Source organism: Thunnus thynnus, chromosome 1, assembly GCF_963924715.1.
Source record: "Thunnus thynnus chromosome 1, fThuThy2.1, whole genome shotgun sequence".
In the NCBI taxonomy this organism is placed as follows: Eukaryota; Metazoa; Chordata; class Actinopteri; order Scombriformes; family Scombridae; genus Thunnus; species Thunnus thynnus.
Window position 1 is genome coordinate 5,521,097 of NC_089517.1, and position 15,121 is coordinate 5,536,217.

The 15,121-nt window shown below is 41.8% G+C and overlaps 1 protein-coding gene across 6 annotated transcripts in view; it reads left to right on the plus strand.

Moving 5' to 3' along the window:
* The window catches only part of tp53bp1 (tumor protein p53 binding protein, 1), a 27,833-nt gene continuing 12,712 nt past the window's right edge, over nt 1–15,121 (plus strand). For 2 of the 6 annotated variants that reach the window (XM_067609219.1, XM_067609458.1), the window contains exons 1-15: nt 1–539; nt 1,997–2,084; nt 2,178–2,262; nt 2,357–2,424; nt 2,522–2,650; nt 3,506–3,560; nt 3,648–3,817; nt 4,519–4,645; nt 4,739–4,833; nt 4,918–5,105; nt 6,371–7,502; nt 8,717–8,833; nt 8,938–9,129; nt 9,263–9,329; nt 10,872–10,964. In XM_067609219.1, the coding sequence (XP_067465320.1) occupies nt 360–539; nt 1,997–2,084; nt 2,178–2,262; nt 2,357–2,424; nt 2,522–2,650; nt 3,506–3,560; nt 3,648–3,817; nt 4,519–4,645; nt 4,739–4,833; nt 4,918–5,105; nt 6,371–7,502; nt 8,717–8,833; nt 8,938–9,129; nt 9,263–9,329; nt 10,872–10,964 (2,786 nt within the window). In that variant the 5' untranslated portion in view covers nt 1–359. The remainder of the gene's footprint in view (nt 540–1,996; nt 2,085–2,177; nt 2,263–2,356; nt 2,425–2,521; nt 2,651–3,505; nt 3,561–3,647; nt 3,818–4,518; nt 4,646–4,738; nt 4,834–4,917; nt 5,106–6,370; nt 7,503–8,716; nt 8,834–8,937; nt 9,130–9,262; nt 9,330–10,871; nt 10,965–15,121) is intronic. The other 4 variants (XM_067609383.1, XM_067609302.1, XM_067609541.1 and 1 more) reach the window with 4 other exon arrangements.

A 15,121-nucleotide genomic window follows, 5' to 3' on the forward strand; every position in this document is an offset into this window, starting at 1 on the left:
TGTAGCTCACTTTTTCGCGGGGAGCGGAGCTACGTTGAAGTGGGTGTGCAGCTGTAGCGGTGGTTGTTTTGAGGAAAGAGCCAGAGACTCGTTAAATAAACAAATTAATCGATACGTTGCTAACTTATCGGTGACGCTACATGGCCCCGGGTGTGTGCTAAGCTTGTCCTCCGAGCACAACGGCTCTTCACCGGGCAGCTACACGCTTTGCTGCTGGGCGGAGCGTTGAGCTAACATGCTAGCACCGGCTGGTTCCAGGTAACAATAACCGGCTCCCTCACTCTCATGTCCGCCTCCGTTGTTTCACTGCTGCCTGGTTAGACAACAACGGCCCGTTTCCTTGTCCTCGGCCTGACCTCATGGATCCCGGTGGAAGTGAACTGGACTCCAGCCTGCCTCAGCCCGAGAACCCTTGTCTGATCGTGGAGGACTCCCAGCCGGACAGCGTTGCCCTGGAGGACGACCCGGAGAGCAGCTACCGAGCTCTGCTGGCCCGCCGCCTGTCCAGCCTGCAGCCCACCGCCCGCAGCCCTGTTCTGGTGAGCTGCAAACCGATCTTACCAAGTTACCCACATCAAAGGCTTGTGTATGGTTTCTGCTGGGCTGGAAGAAGTGTTCTTAAAGTCCCCCTCCACTCAAAAATGTGTTTCTTCTTGTTCCTTCAGTTGGATGTTTGAGCTTCACTATGCAGAGTAATGTTTGTGCAGTTTGTTTTCACAATCATCTGCTGAAGGAAAGTTTCTTTGTGCTCATTGAACATCAGAGTTAAAGGAGGGGGGGCTACGAGCAGCATTTGTGACATCACAACTAGTTTGGATCCTGGTGCAATATTCAATTAATTTACACAAATGTGGAAACTTGAAGCTTCCAGTGCACAAACACTGAGAATGAACTTCACAGTGAATAATAAACATGTTGTGTCCTGCAGGAAAACTTTAGAAATGAGATATATTTGCATATTTATAGATTCTGGAATTATTAACGAGGGAGAAGGAGGAGAAGTCATTTTAAATATTTTAACAAGATAATTGAACTTGTTTGTGGAAAAAAACATCAGAAACAAATTATTATTCAAAGTAGAGTATTTTATATTCATCTTAAATCATGTCTGGAGGGGATCTATAAGATAAAGTAATATGATTGAATGAATATATGCTGTTAACCTCTTTGTGTGAGGATAAGTTATCAGTCATGTATGTTCATGTTTATGAGTCATTTTTTGCTTAATGAACATCAACACAAGTTGCTGTAACTCACTTACTAATTGGAACCATGACATCTGCCTTCAGATACAACCCCAAAACTGTTTTAAAAATACATTTTCTTCTCAAATTAATTCAAAGAAATAAACAAATAATGCATATTAAAAGCATATTGGGCTGTGTTTTCACCGCGCCTGTAGAACTTCTGCCCATAATAAACTGAATAAATCTGACCTACGGTTGATCTTAATTTCTGAAAGTCCCGAGCCGCGAGGTGACGAGCGCTCACCCCAGATGGTCAGAGTCAGCAGCCATATGTGAATCTCTGAGATCATTTACTATTCAACATTGAATTTGAGTCATTTTTCCTTCTTTTCTAGCGAGGAAGCAGATGGTAAAATTGACCTTTTTACAACAACAGTTTGATCTTATTTGATCAAATTTAGCAGCTTTCAATATGAGACACGCTTTATTATCTTTTACGCTCTTTAGTGAACTTCTGCATATTCTACTCGAGTGCAGCGACCAAGACGAAATGCTCCGCCAGCCCTGAAATAACAAACAATGTCCGTCGTCCATTATTAGCAGTGTGGCTTTAATACATTTGTTTCACAGCTTCGGTGCTTGTCAGCTATTTTTCAGTCTTTTTTTTTTTCCCGCTCTTGGCTCAGCAGCACGTCCACATGACCTGACAAATAGAATAAGATTTAAATGACTTTTTCATGTCTTGTGTGTTTTGACAGTTTATTATTCTGTGAAATTAATGATGTTTTTTTTTTTTTTTCCTTCTCCAGGAGCTGATATCCTCACCGCTCGGAAGCAGATGCTCTCAGACTGACAGCCAATCAGAGAGCTCCCAGAGCAACAGCCAGACCGAACCTGGTCAGTCTTTATCTAATAAGACATCACTCACCCGGTAGAAAACAAACAAAATAAAACAAAGATTGTGCTTGTTTTTTTTTTTTCTTTATTTAGGCATTCTGGCAGCAGCCAACCCCAGCTCAGCGTTCCAAGAAGAGAGTCAAGTTATCAATATCTGCCCTCCTCCAAACAAAAATAAGTATGTGGGCAACAGACATTTTTTTTGCTGATTGATGATGCTCAGCGTCCCACAGTGACTAAGTACTTTTCACTCTGGTTCCCTAATATTTCAGGTGTGCATCTGAGGACACAGATATGGATTCTGGAGCTGATTCCACCACACACTGCATCCAGTCTGAAGGTAGGAGCTCTTCTCTCTTATTAAAGAATAACACGAGTCATTTTAAAGAACTGCATATTACTGCATGTGTGTAATGAGGTGTATTTCTGTGTTTTAGAGGGAACCTCTCAGTTTGGTTTTCTGGAGCTTTCTCAGAGTCAAGATCTGCGCGGCGAAGTTGTGAACAGTCAGGAGGAAGATGAAGACGTCGTCCCTCAGCCTGACAGCGAGACTCGCTCCAAATTAGGTAATAAGACTTTAATCTCCCTTTGGATTGATACAGAGAACATGACCTGCACATCTCAAACGATTCCACATTCGGTACTCAAGAAATTTGATTTCAATCGACAGACGGGTGACAAATATAAGGAACGCTGTGGCCTTCACGGTTCAACATCATCAAAACATCTTTTATATCTCGATATTCTCCCCTCCAGTAGAGTTCACAGATTTGAAGAATCTATGAGAAGAAGCAGCGCTGAAGTTGTTCTGGAGGCTTGTGGTGGAACAAAAGCTTACTAACACACTTCATGATGGTTTTTTAAGGGTCAAAGTTCAGTTTAATTGTCATGATATAATACAGGATCGCCTTCATGCTGCAAACACAGAAAATAAGAACCGTGTATATAAAAGTTGCACTAAAGGAAGACATAAAAACAGGGAAAACTATTATATTTACAAGGATTATACAGTTACATACACAAATAGTATAGTATTTGTCACCCATTTGTAGATCAAGTGTATCTGGGTTGCGTTTATATTGTTTATATTTGGATATTTTGCCTTCAGATAACACTTTCATCAGCTCAAAGTGCATCAATGAAGTGTAAACAGAGTTGAGATGTACCTGCTCCAGGGGAAGCACTCACAGTTTACTTTGTACTGTGAAAAGCTTCCATATACTGTGTGTGTGTGTGTGTGTGTGTGTGTGTGTGGGTGAGAGCAAGAAATAAATTGTTAATCCTGCTGGATGCAGTATGACAGCCGAGTGTAACGCTTCATTATTCAGTACGTGATCAGAGCAGCCGTACTGACATCAAGCTCTACGGCTGCAGATGGTTTGGAAGAGTCAATCTAATTTCTACCTGCGTTTCATCGCCAGCAGAGCAGAACATCAGCTCCGTGACTTCAGGGAGTCAGGACAACAAAGCATTGAGGTACGGCTCTATATTTTTTAAATTCTACATTCATCTGACTTGCACACGCTAAGCTTTTGCTAACAGTTTTTATTTCCTCTCCTCCAGGTCTGAGGTGAGCTCCAGCAGCTCGTCGGAGTCCCCGGGTCAGTCGGGCAGGAAGCTGAACGTCCAGGCTCTGCTGCACTCACAGAGCCTCCAGACCTCCGCTGAGCAGGACCAGCAGGACTGTGAGATACTGTCGTCACAGCAGGACCTGTTCGACACTGACAAGACAGGTACGTTGACGTGGCACGCACAGGTACTTAAAGGATCACGCTGGTGTTATAATCTAATACACACACAATGTTTTTAAATGTCTTGTCTTGAGGATATGGATTTGTAAAAGTGAATGATTTGAGTTGAAAAGCTTGCTGGTGATGTATTTATGTGCTGAGGGGGAGGATTCAACCTCTGAGACCTGAGAAACAGCAGCGAAACATGATGTGTTATGTATTGTAGTGTATTAAATTATAGCATTCACAAGTTATATTGTCAGAAAATCAAACCAGGAAGGCAAACAGATCATGAGTTTGGTAACTACCAAACTACCAAAACTCATATTGCATTAAAAAAAGAAAGTTGCTTTGCTTTTGAACTGTATGAATGTACCAAGCAGGCAGAAGTTTCCCTGCTGGTTAATTTGCATAATATGCTGAAATGAATAGAAACCAACAGCTTCTGGATGACGACAACAGCACTTTAAAAATTCAAAAACAAAACTGCTTTGCATATGGATGTAAATGCAACATGTAGTAAATGAGCTAAAACATGAAAAGGGCTGCAACCAAAGATTATTTTTATGATTAATCAATTGTTGGTTCTATAAAACATCAGATTATGGTGAAAAATCATAGTTAACATAGTGAAAAATGTACTTCTTGACCATCTGGTTTAGCTGTTGGATGAAACTGATGCGTGACCTCTGTGTTGCTCTCAGGTGCTGCAGTCGACAGCACAGTGTCTGAGCCAGAGCAGCAGGGTAACCCCACCCCGACACCAGCCCACACCCTGCGACTCCTGCATCTCTCCGGACAGGGAACACTGGTGCAGGAAAGTCTGTCCCAGTAAGTCACAGGAGAGCTGTTAGATCTTGTTGTTCCATCCACACACAAGAAAAAGACCTGATTTTTTTTCTTCTCTTTCCCTCCTTTTTCTAGGAGCTCTGTTGATTATGTCGCTCCGACCCCGGACAACTTCACCGAAACCCCTTTAATCGTTCCCAGCTCGCCAACCGGACCAGAGAATGAACATGGTAACGAGTAAAACCTGCTTGAATTCAAAGCCGAGGAAGCGAAACAGCTGCTCAGTAGAGCTAAAAAGTTATCTGCTTTGTCAGGTGCCGATGAGCCAATGGATACCTCGCTGCCCCCGGAAGACCGAGCAGGGGAAAAGGAGGACGAGCCAATGGACACGGACGCTGCCTCTAAGCCGCACCCCTCCGCCTCAACGCCTGTATCCCAGAATTCCCCTGGTTTTGTGTTGGAGCGAACTCTCTCTTTACCTTCCCAGCCAGAGTTCTCTCACGTATGTACTTCAGTTTTTAAATGATAAATAATTAGGACTGGTCGATTAGTTGGTCGATATGCTCTCATCCGACCAAATTCTCAGTGGTCGAATAATCTCCGTGTTCCTTTTATAAAAAGAAAAGTGCTACATCTGATCGGTAGCTTTCCAGGATTAATCCATTATTTCCTGCAGCGGGGGGAACAGACTAACAAATTACCTGTGGAAACGGTGGTGTATTCAAAACACCCCCGTTGTTTTCACAACTTTGAACTCGCCCAACCTAATGGAGACTGCGGGGTCTAACTGTACTCGACGTTTACTGAATCAGTATTTCTCCTGTAATTATAACAACGAGAACCCCTGCCAGGTCAAAAAAAAAGTTTAATGCCAAAAATAACGCCAAATATCCATTCATTCGGAAATCAATAGCGTTTGGGAGTCTCTGTGCAGCGCTGTTCCGGTACGTGAGTCAACCGCTGTGTCGTTGCCAGGGAAACTATTGGTCGCTCCGTTAAGGAATACGTCATTGCGTATACGTTTGCGTAGCGAGTGGGAAAGAGTGAGCGGTGGGAAAGTGAAAGATGCGAGCGGAGCAGAGGAAACGATTAGCGGTAAGTTGTCAGTCTGGCAGTAAATGTACAGTACAGACTCCAATGTAAGAGTTAATAAATGCTAAAAAAAAAAGTCACGTCTGTTGTTTCCCCAAGTGCTGGAAAAGTGAAGGGGGTTAGCTCCAAAGTTAGCAACAATGGGTTAGCTTAACCTGAAGACGCTAAACAGAGAAATAGAGTTCACTGTGCGCTCTGTCCCGTTACATCCAACCTCCCCGCGACTAAACGATTAGTTGAAGATTATATACGATTTCAGTCGACCAAGATTTTCTTTGGTTGACTACAGCCCTATAAATAATCAGCTTATTCATTTAATTTTCAGGCTGCAACACACATTTTTTCATGATTGATTTACCTGTCGATAATTTATAAATTAAGCAGGTTGTTTTTGAGTCTGTAAAATGCCAAAAAATAGAGAAAATTTTCCATCACAGCTTCCCAGAGCTCAAGTTGACATCTTTAAATGTCGTGTGATATTCATTCAACAATGATATAAAACAGAGAAAAGCAGCAAATCCTCACATTTGTGAGGCTTGAGCCATAGAGTGTTTGGTATGTTTACTTGATTCATTGTCTAATTTCCTAATCGATTTCAGCCCTAATTTCATCATTTGTGACTTGCTGTGTTTATGGTTTATTGTTTTTGTTTTTTTGTTTTTTTCTGTTTCTCAGGATGTGTTTGTCCCAACGCAGAGCCAGGAGTCTCCACAACAGTCAGATAAGAAAACAGCATCATTATCTCAGTCTGCACACCTGGAGTCAGCTCCTTTCACTTTGCCTTTGCAGCTCTCCGTGAATACGGAGAGCTGCAGCCTGGCTCCCAAGACGTCAGAACAGATCGAGGAGGACAGCCAGGCCACGCAGATAGAGGAGCTGGAGGAGCCGCCGGGTGTCGACACCAGTGACTCCGTGATTTCACGCCGCGATCAGAGGAGCGAGAGCAACGGCGTCCCATCGGAATCACAGACCGCCACCAGCTCCAACGCTTCCACCACCACCACCACCGCCGCCGAATCACCAAAGCATCGCAGTGAATGTGCCAAGACCGAGCCGTCCGATCTGTCGCAAAAGTCTGACGTGCACAAAAAGACGGCGACTTCTTTGAATGTACAAAATGTGAATGTAAAAGACAGTGAGAGCGGCATCAAAGAGGCTGCTGACATGGTGTCCTGCTCTCAACCAAAGTTTGATTCCTCTGATTTGACTGTTAACAGCTGTGTGCCGGAGACTCCTGCAGGCACGACACCGTGCAGTTTAAACTCGCAGTCTATGATCTCTCAGACATCTGTTGTAGATGTAAGAGGAGGAGGAACTGCGAAGAGTCAGTCAGAGTCATTGTCACAGAAATGTGGAACAGTTGGTAACAGTCAGACAGACAAACACATGATAGATGAGCAGGTTGAAGTAGAGGAAGAGGAGGAGGAGGTGGTGATGGAGGAGGAAGAGGAGAGCGCAGGGGGAGGTGGAGCTTCAGGAATAGCTTTGGTTCTCTCTCAGAGCCAGCTGTTAACACCTGAACCCATGGAGGAGGAGGAGAGCGAAGACAGAGGAGAGGAGAGCATCATCGTGGTCACAGACAGCGAGAGAGACTCGCAGATTCTGCAGAAAGACGTGACGCCGCCACAGTCCAAGACCGGCGGCTCGCAGCCAGTCAGAGGCAAAGTGTCTCCCTCCACCAACGGCCACCAGTCCCAGGCTGAGGTGAAGGAGGTGCACGGCGCTCCTGATAGGCTCTCCCAGACCGAGAGGGTGGGGCCTGAACCAGAAGGGCTCAAAGATAAGAGCCTCAGTGATAGCTCGGGAGGTAAGCGGGGCACGGACGTATCTCACTGCCAGTGACGTGTGACATCCAGGGCTGGGTTTAGATTATTGATTTCAGTGTTTACTTCCACTGCTTCCACTCTGGTCTTTGAATACAACTTTTTATCAGTATTATCAACCAGTAAAAGAACAACCAGACAAACCAAACAGAATTAGTCATTAACGGCTGTCCTTAAAGGATCATTACTGGTTAATTCAAATTAGGGTCTAATTTTTTAATTATTTCTATCAGTGATGATAAGACTGTTCTCACCAAAGTCATCACCAATATCTGGGAACACTGACATCACTACAACCAAGTTCTAAAAACATGTTTTGTGATGTTTTATGTTTGAGTCTGTGTTTTATGTGACTGTGAGTCTAATTTCCCTCGGCGACAATAAAGTTGAAGCTCAAATCTGGGCTGGAAAAACAAGCAGTCAAACAATCAGACAGGTTGTAAACAAATCAACAGTTTAGTCATATTATCTCTATCTTGAGGCACCTGAAATGTGTATAGTAATCCCTCATTAAACAGGAAAACTGTGCTCAAATGGGGAAAGTACTGTTGGTCAAAGCTGAGGTCAAACATTGGGTAATAATTTACCCGTTGGCTTTGGTTTTCTCTTCCAGATATGTTTGGCTGTCCTGCAGATTTGCTTTTAAGTGATTATCTGACTGCTTGTATTTCTTGGATTTCTTTTTTTAGCTGTGTTGCTGCTCTCTCAGATCTCAGCAATTAACTGATTCAGCCTTATTATAGAATAGAAATGATGGCCAAAACTACGAAGATAAGACCAAAGTTGTAATTAACCATAATTATGGTTTAAGGAATGGAGCAACATGCCATCGTACATGATCATCCACTCAACTTCCTAAACAGAGTCTTAAATGCATATTTTCATTCAGTTGTAGCATTCAATGTAGGAAATATGTTGGTACACAAAAAGATAGCTGTAGCACCTTCTTCTGCAGAAAGACTATAGCTTTAAACACCTTGAATACTATGAATTACAGAGATCCAACAGGGATTTCTTCACAACACTGGTGCTTGTTGACATTACATCTAATCTGATATTTTCTGTAAAGGTTAGTCTACGAGGTTACATCAGAGTTGGGAGGTGTAGGTGAGGTATGACAGGCTTTGTTTGTGACTTTAACAGGAACAACATACTGAAATAGATCTAATCTGGTTCTAATGATGCTTTCCTACCACAGAAATTTCCTTCCATTTCACACTTCCTAAAGAAGGAGAGCTGATTGGTCCTGTTGTCGGAGCCACGCCCCCGCTCATCAACCAGCTGAAGCAGACGCTCAGACACAGCACTCCCATTGGTGGGTTCTTGTGACAGACAAACTGGAAGTTGTACAACTTGTTTAAGTAGGACAAAACGCTCTGACGCTGAAGTTTCTTCAACATTGTTTTTCTTTTTATCCAGAGATCACCTCCTTCTCTGAAAAGCCAGATGGGGTGGGTGATGTCTCCGCGGACGTGGCGATGGCGGCCAGTGACATCGTTTCAGGGGAAAGCGGGGAGGACACGACGGACAAGGGCGACGGGAAGCTGAGTTTGAGGATGAAGCTGGTGACCCCGGTTGAAGAGGGCAGCTCGGAGCGCTTCAGCCTGCAGAGTAAGAGCTGCTCGTTGTTCAGCTGCTCAACCGCGGCCGTTTGTCTGCATCGTCCTGGGAGTGACAAGATTGTTTCCATAGAGACGCTGCATGCACTCATCACCCTTTCATTAATACGTTTCTTCCCCTCCAGAGCCGGCACTATCAGAAGAGGACAGATCTGTCGTCAAGGTTACTACTGTTGCCAAGGCTGTAACCAGGTAACCCGGCCCCCCTCTCTTTATGCACATTAACTGAATTCCTTCATAAGTGTGTTGCTGCCTCCCATTCAGCCTCTTGAGCACGAAGAGGAGCTGAAGGACGTTCTCCAGTACTTACACTGATAAATATCTCTGACCCTTTTGTTACTTGATTCAGCACTAAGAATCACAGATAAAAAAATTAAGCTCCAAATGATGAAAAACCTGTTTTAGTGAGACGAGGCTCGCAGGCAGACGTCTAAAGGTTGGAAACAGTGTTTGAAATGAATAAACCTGTTACAGCCCGACTGATTTAACAGCATATTTTCAGCTGATTTATTAATATCTAAGCATATGATGTCCAATGAGTAATTACAGTGCAGAAATGCCAAAGATATGTTTGTGGTTATTTAAAAACATTGTTGCTGTTACACAGTTTGTCCACAAGAGGGAACTGACAAGCTTATTTATCTTACTATTCTTATTTACTTTAACCTGCGCAGTACATATCTTGCTCACTGTTCTTAAACAACTAAATGTGAGGTATTCTTATCTGTTTATGTTTTTATATTGTCTTCATCAGAGTTCTAAAACTCTCAAATATTGATATATGTATCAGTTGGGCTCTGAAAACTATAATATCAACATTTTGGAACATATCGTCTGATATGATGTTAAATACCAAAATGATATATAATGATATAATGATGTAATAACTTGAATAGTTGTGATTTTCATTGATCTTGGAGGTGACAGCATATTTTGATGCTATTTTCTGGTGGTAAGAAATGACAGTTAATGATGGAACTGTAATTTGGGGGTGAAACTACTGATCGTTTTCATTATTGGTTAATTTACAGATCATTTCCTTGATTAATTGGTTCAACGCTTAGTCTACAAAGTTGTGAAAAAATGCCATTTACAACTTCTCAAAAACCACACTGATGTCTTCAATTTGCTTGTTTTGTCTGACCATCAGTTCTAAATCAATTTACTGTCATATATGATGAAGAAAAGCAGCAAATCATCACATTTGAGAAGCTCAAACCAGAGAATATTTTGCATTTGTGCTTAAAAAAATGGCTAAAACAATTAATCAATTATAAAAAAAATGTTGCTGATTAACTTGCTGTCGACTAATTGATTAATCGGCTTATGATAGCAGCTCTACTGTAATTAGAATCTAATATATAAACTCATAAAACCTCAATTCTTGCACATTGAGTCGCTCACAGCTCGATGAAAAGCTTTTCTATTTTTTCACTGCTCTTTCTTTTGATTGTGCTGATTGTGCAGAATCAGTGTTACATTTTTCCAACTAAAAGCTTTCTAAACAAGCACACCGAGTTCACCATGTTGCTAAAAAGGCTTTTAAATACTTTGTTTTATCTCCTCTGTGAGGTGGAGTTACATCCATGGTCGCTGTTAGTTAAATGCATTCTCAGGTTTTCATCAGCTCTTTAAACCCTGTTTCTTGCAGTTTAAACTACTAGATGAATGAGTTATTCTACCTCCGGTCATAAAACCAGGAGTGTTGAACACTGTTGACGTTTTGTGTCCCAGCAGCCCGTCGGTGTTCAGTCGTGTCAGGCAGGTGCACAGACAGCAGGAGACGGAGGATGACAGCCAACCCGGAGACAACACTCCACCTGTCAGGTAAGCACACCCACCGTCACAGGTCAGGAGTGCATCTGCTGAGGTAATGGAGCCAGATGTGACAGATGTACTGGTTGAAAGTGTTGTTGTAATTGGCTGAAATGTCAAGGTGGAGACACACATGGCTGCTTATGATTTGGGGCGTGACGACTGATGGGAGCGAGTCGGAGCGGGTCTGTTCCAGTCTGAGTCCGTCGGAGTTGATACAATCGTTTAGTGTGTGTGATATGTAAAGATTCTAATCTCAAGTTCAGATCCAGTCGCTGTCAGTTGTTGTCATAACGATTTTTGAAACATGTTTGATATTTGGGGACCAATGTTGTCGCTACTGGTTGAATTAATAAAAGAGGAAAAGTTGAGTTATCTGGACAACTGAAATGTAAGAAAAGCTGACTAAGCTGTAAAGAAATTGAACAACAACAACAAATGTCTTTCATTATGTCTAAATGGCTTTATGAGGTCATTTATTCGTTGCGTACTGTGAATGCAACGTCTGCATTGTTTGCTTCAGCTGGTAATCATGTCTCAAATGGCTTTTTATGGTGTTATTTATTTGTCGTGTGCCTGTGAATGCATTACCTATTATTATTTGTTATCTGCATGAGTTCATTTGGTGGCAAATGAGTTTCCCCCTTTTGGAAAGAGCTCAAAGAGCTACACAGCCGACCAGAACCTGAAGTTTTATAAACTTTACAAACACCCAAACTCAAACTTTGAGCTTTTTTTGCCTTCTCAGTGTTTCAAACATCTCTGCAGGTATAAACAGTACAAGCGGCTGGTTGCTGGTTGCACGATAACGGCGTTCTCGCGGGATCGTCGTCAACCACCAGAACTCAGAACAGATGTTACTTAGCTGTGGTTCAGCTGTGGTGTTCTCTGTGTGATTATTCAGTTGTAAGAGATCGGTGCCAGTCGGTGTAAAACAATCTTTATACGTGTGGTCTGTGCAGGTTTCAGCTCGTCTTCAGGTTTGTTTCCAGCTTCACTAGCAAACTTTGTTCCACTTCCTTTGCGGTTTCTCATCTGAATTCTGCCGTCACTAACCATCAGACGGGAGCAGAAATTTCAGACTTTGCTTCCACTCATATTTTAGCCAAACGTTGTCCCCAGATGTACGTGTTTTTATATATAAATACATATTTATAGCTCTGATCCTGCGAGACTTTGTGCAATGTGTAACAGTCATGAAGGCACAGAGGGAAACGTCTGCCATATGCTCACAACACTGTTGTCCCACTTTTGTTATCTTGGCAGTCTGGATATTTAAAGGCACCATGTGTCAGATTTGAAGTGTTCAGACTGTTGTGACCTCCACAAATTTAAAGGATGCTAATGATTACATAAAAAAAAATAATCTCCAGGAGGGTTAATTTTACTTGTGTAGTTAATTTATACTTTCTTTATGTTCATGTGCCATCTGATGTGCTGGAGCTTCATATGTCCCTTTGACCTGGGGATGTATGAATAGCTTTCCCCTGTTGTAATGTATTTTAGTAGACAGAAATAGGTCTACCACTGTGTGTGTGTGTGTGTGTGTGTGTGTGGGGGGGGGGGGGGGGGGGGGGGGGGGGGGGGGGGGGTGTGTGTGAGAGAGAGAGAGAGAGAGAGAGTGTGAGACCTACTTTTGGAGTCTGGAGGTGGGATAGATGGTTATTTTTTGCGCCGTGTGCATATTCTCTTGGGACCTGCTGAGCAGTAAGGTGAAGTTTTGTCCTTTTGACAAAGTGAGGTCATTTTACAACTTGTCCTTTGCAGCTGAATTGTCTCTTTTATCTGATTGTTTCTTGCAGAGAACTGTGCTGTTTGCATTTCTATCTAAAAGTGATTGATATTAACACTAACAGTCTATAGTTGTTACCACCACCTACATGTTCTCATACAGTACAAGTGAAATTAAAGGCCCTGAAAACCTACTTTCTCCGTCAGCTTACTACGAGGTCAGACCCAATTTTACGACAATCCCCTTGGTTTTAATACTCCAGTAGTAATGAGTGATAGCCGGCTTAACAATCACTGGACTAATCACAGGAGTGTCGATTTAAATAACTTGATCATGATTCGGACTGTTTGCTTGCCACAGAAGGAAGCAAATCAAGGGGTCATGAACCTGGACTCAAAACATAACCTGTTACTGTGTTCTCCACTTATCAATAGCACCACTTGCGGCTTTGGAGACTCAAATTTGGAGGATCATATGAATGTGTGTAGTATTGTATCCAAAATGGACTATATTAAAGTCTGAAACAAACTGACCTTGACATTTTTGTGTTTTCTGGTTGTTGAACAAAGTTAAAAATGCTGATATTTGTCTTTAACTATAATGTTTTCTATGTGATCGGTCTGCTAAGGGAGGAGGCGTTAATCTGTTGTTACCTCTGTTTCTAAGCCAAAATGTTTTGAACTCTTGGCTGTAAGTGTTTGTTTGGGGAAAAATAATACTGGAAAAGTACTAGTTATTGGGTTTTATTGATCACCCTCTGCACCTGCAGGTACAATAGATGTTTTATTGATTTGATATCCAGCTATAAAAATTCAGAACTGGGTGATATGAACGTTAACTTGGTTAACTAACTAATCATTTAAAAAAATCTCTGCAATGAATTCAATCTCACACAGCTTATTTCTTCTCTACTTGTCTGGATCCAAAAATGCAGGAAAAGCTACACTTCTAGATATTATTTTAACCAGTAGCCTCTAACATTATGAATATAGTGGTGTTTTTCCTCAACTTCAGTAACCACTACCCAACTGCATGCATCCGTCACATGAAATTGCAAAGATCCAAACCGCATATCACTGTCAAAACTAATGTTAAACACTTTTCTGAACAAACATGCAATGAACATTTTATTGCATCAGGTTATTTATTTGAAACTGCTGGACTTCCTCCCTCTGTCTCTCATCATAGAGCACATTACTGGACAAACAATGTGGGTACTCAGACCTCTTCATTGAAGCCTTTTATGAATCATAAAGTGTTTTAATGCTCTTTCTTCTGTTCATCCAAAAAAGTCCACTGGGGCTGATAATTTAGAGCCAAAGTTTTTATTATTAGCAGCTCCATTTTAGTTGATTGCTTAACTTGTACTTCTGAATCTAACTGTGGTAACAGGAAGCGTCCCTGACGTTTGGATGACAGCCTACATTCAACCTTTACATGAAGGTCCAATGAGCTACATAATTATCAACCAGTTTCTAAACTATCATTTCTAGCTAAAGTGTTAGAGAAACTGGTAAAAGAACATCTTAGCTCAACACTCCATTTTGAAAATCTTTTCAACAGGATTTAGAGCTGAGCATAGTACTATGACGGCAGCATCAAAAGTCTTGAACAATGTTGCTAATGCATTAGATAACAGGCAGGATTGTGTCACCCTTTTTATTGATTTATCTGAGGCTTTCGATGCTGTCGATCATCAAATTCTTTTGAAACGCCTTTAATCTATTGGATTTGATGAAAAGTGTTGGTTTGAGAATGATCTCAGTGGTCAAACTGTTGTGACTGATGGCTATATGTCAAGCTTTAGCAGTGTTTATAAAGGTGTGCCACAGGGCTCCGTTTTAGGCCCACTTGTATTCACAGTTTTCATAAATGAATTAGGTAAAAAAGTGACAAACAGCACAAACCATCTGTATGCGGACGACGCTATTATTTATATAATAGTGCCCTCTGTTGCCCAGGTGGTTCAAAACTTGCATATCGATTTCAGTGCAGTAAAGCAAACATTGATTGATCTTGAATTACTGTGCAACTCAGATATAACAAAATGTATGCTGTTTTCTAGAAAACTGACTAACAGGAACCATGGAAGTAAATATTACTACTCTTAATGGGACACCGATTGAATGAGTATCCTTCTATAAAGGATAGATGCAAAACTGGCATTCTTTTATAGAAATAAGACATGTATTACCATTAATTATGGAACGCAAATTGTTCAGTCAACCTTTTTATCCATTATGGGCTATGGTGATGTAATTTATACGCACTCTCTTGCTTCTACTCTTAAACCTCTCAATGCAGTCTATCATTCTGTCCTCAGGTTCATAACTGGCGATGGCGTTAGGGCTCATCGTTGTATTCTTTATGAGAAAGTTGAGATGGCAGTTGTTGGCAGCGAGAAGAGAACGGCGCTGCATCCTATTTATATATATAT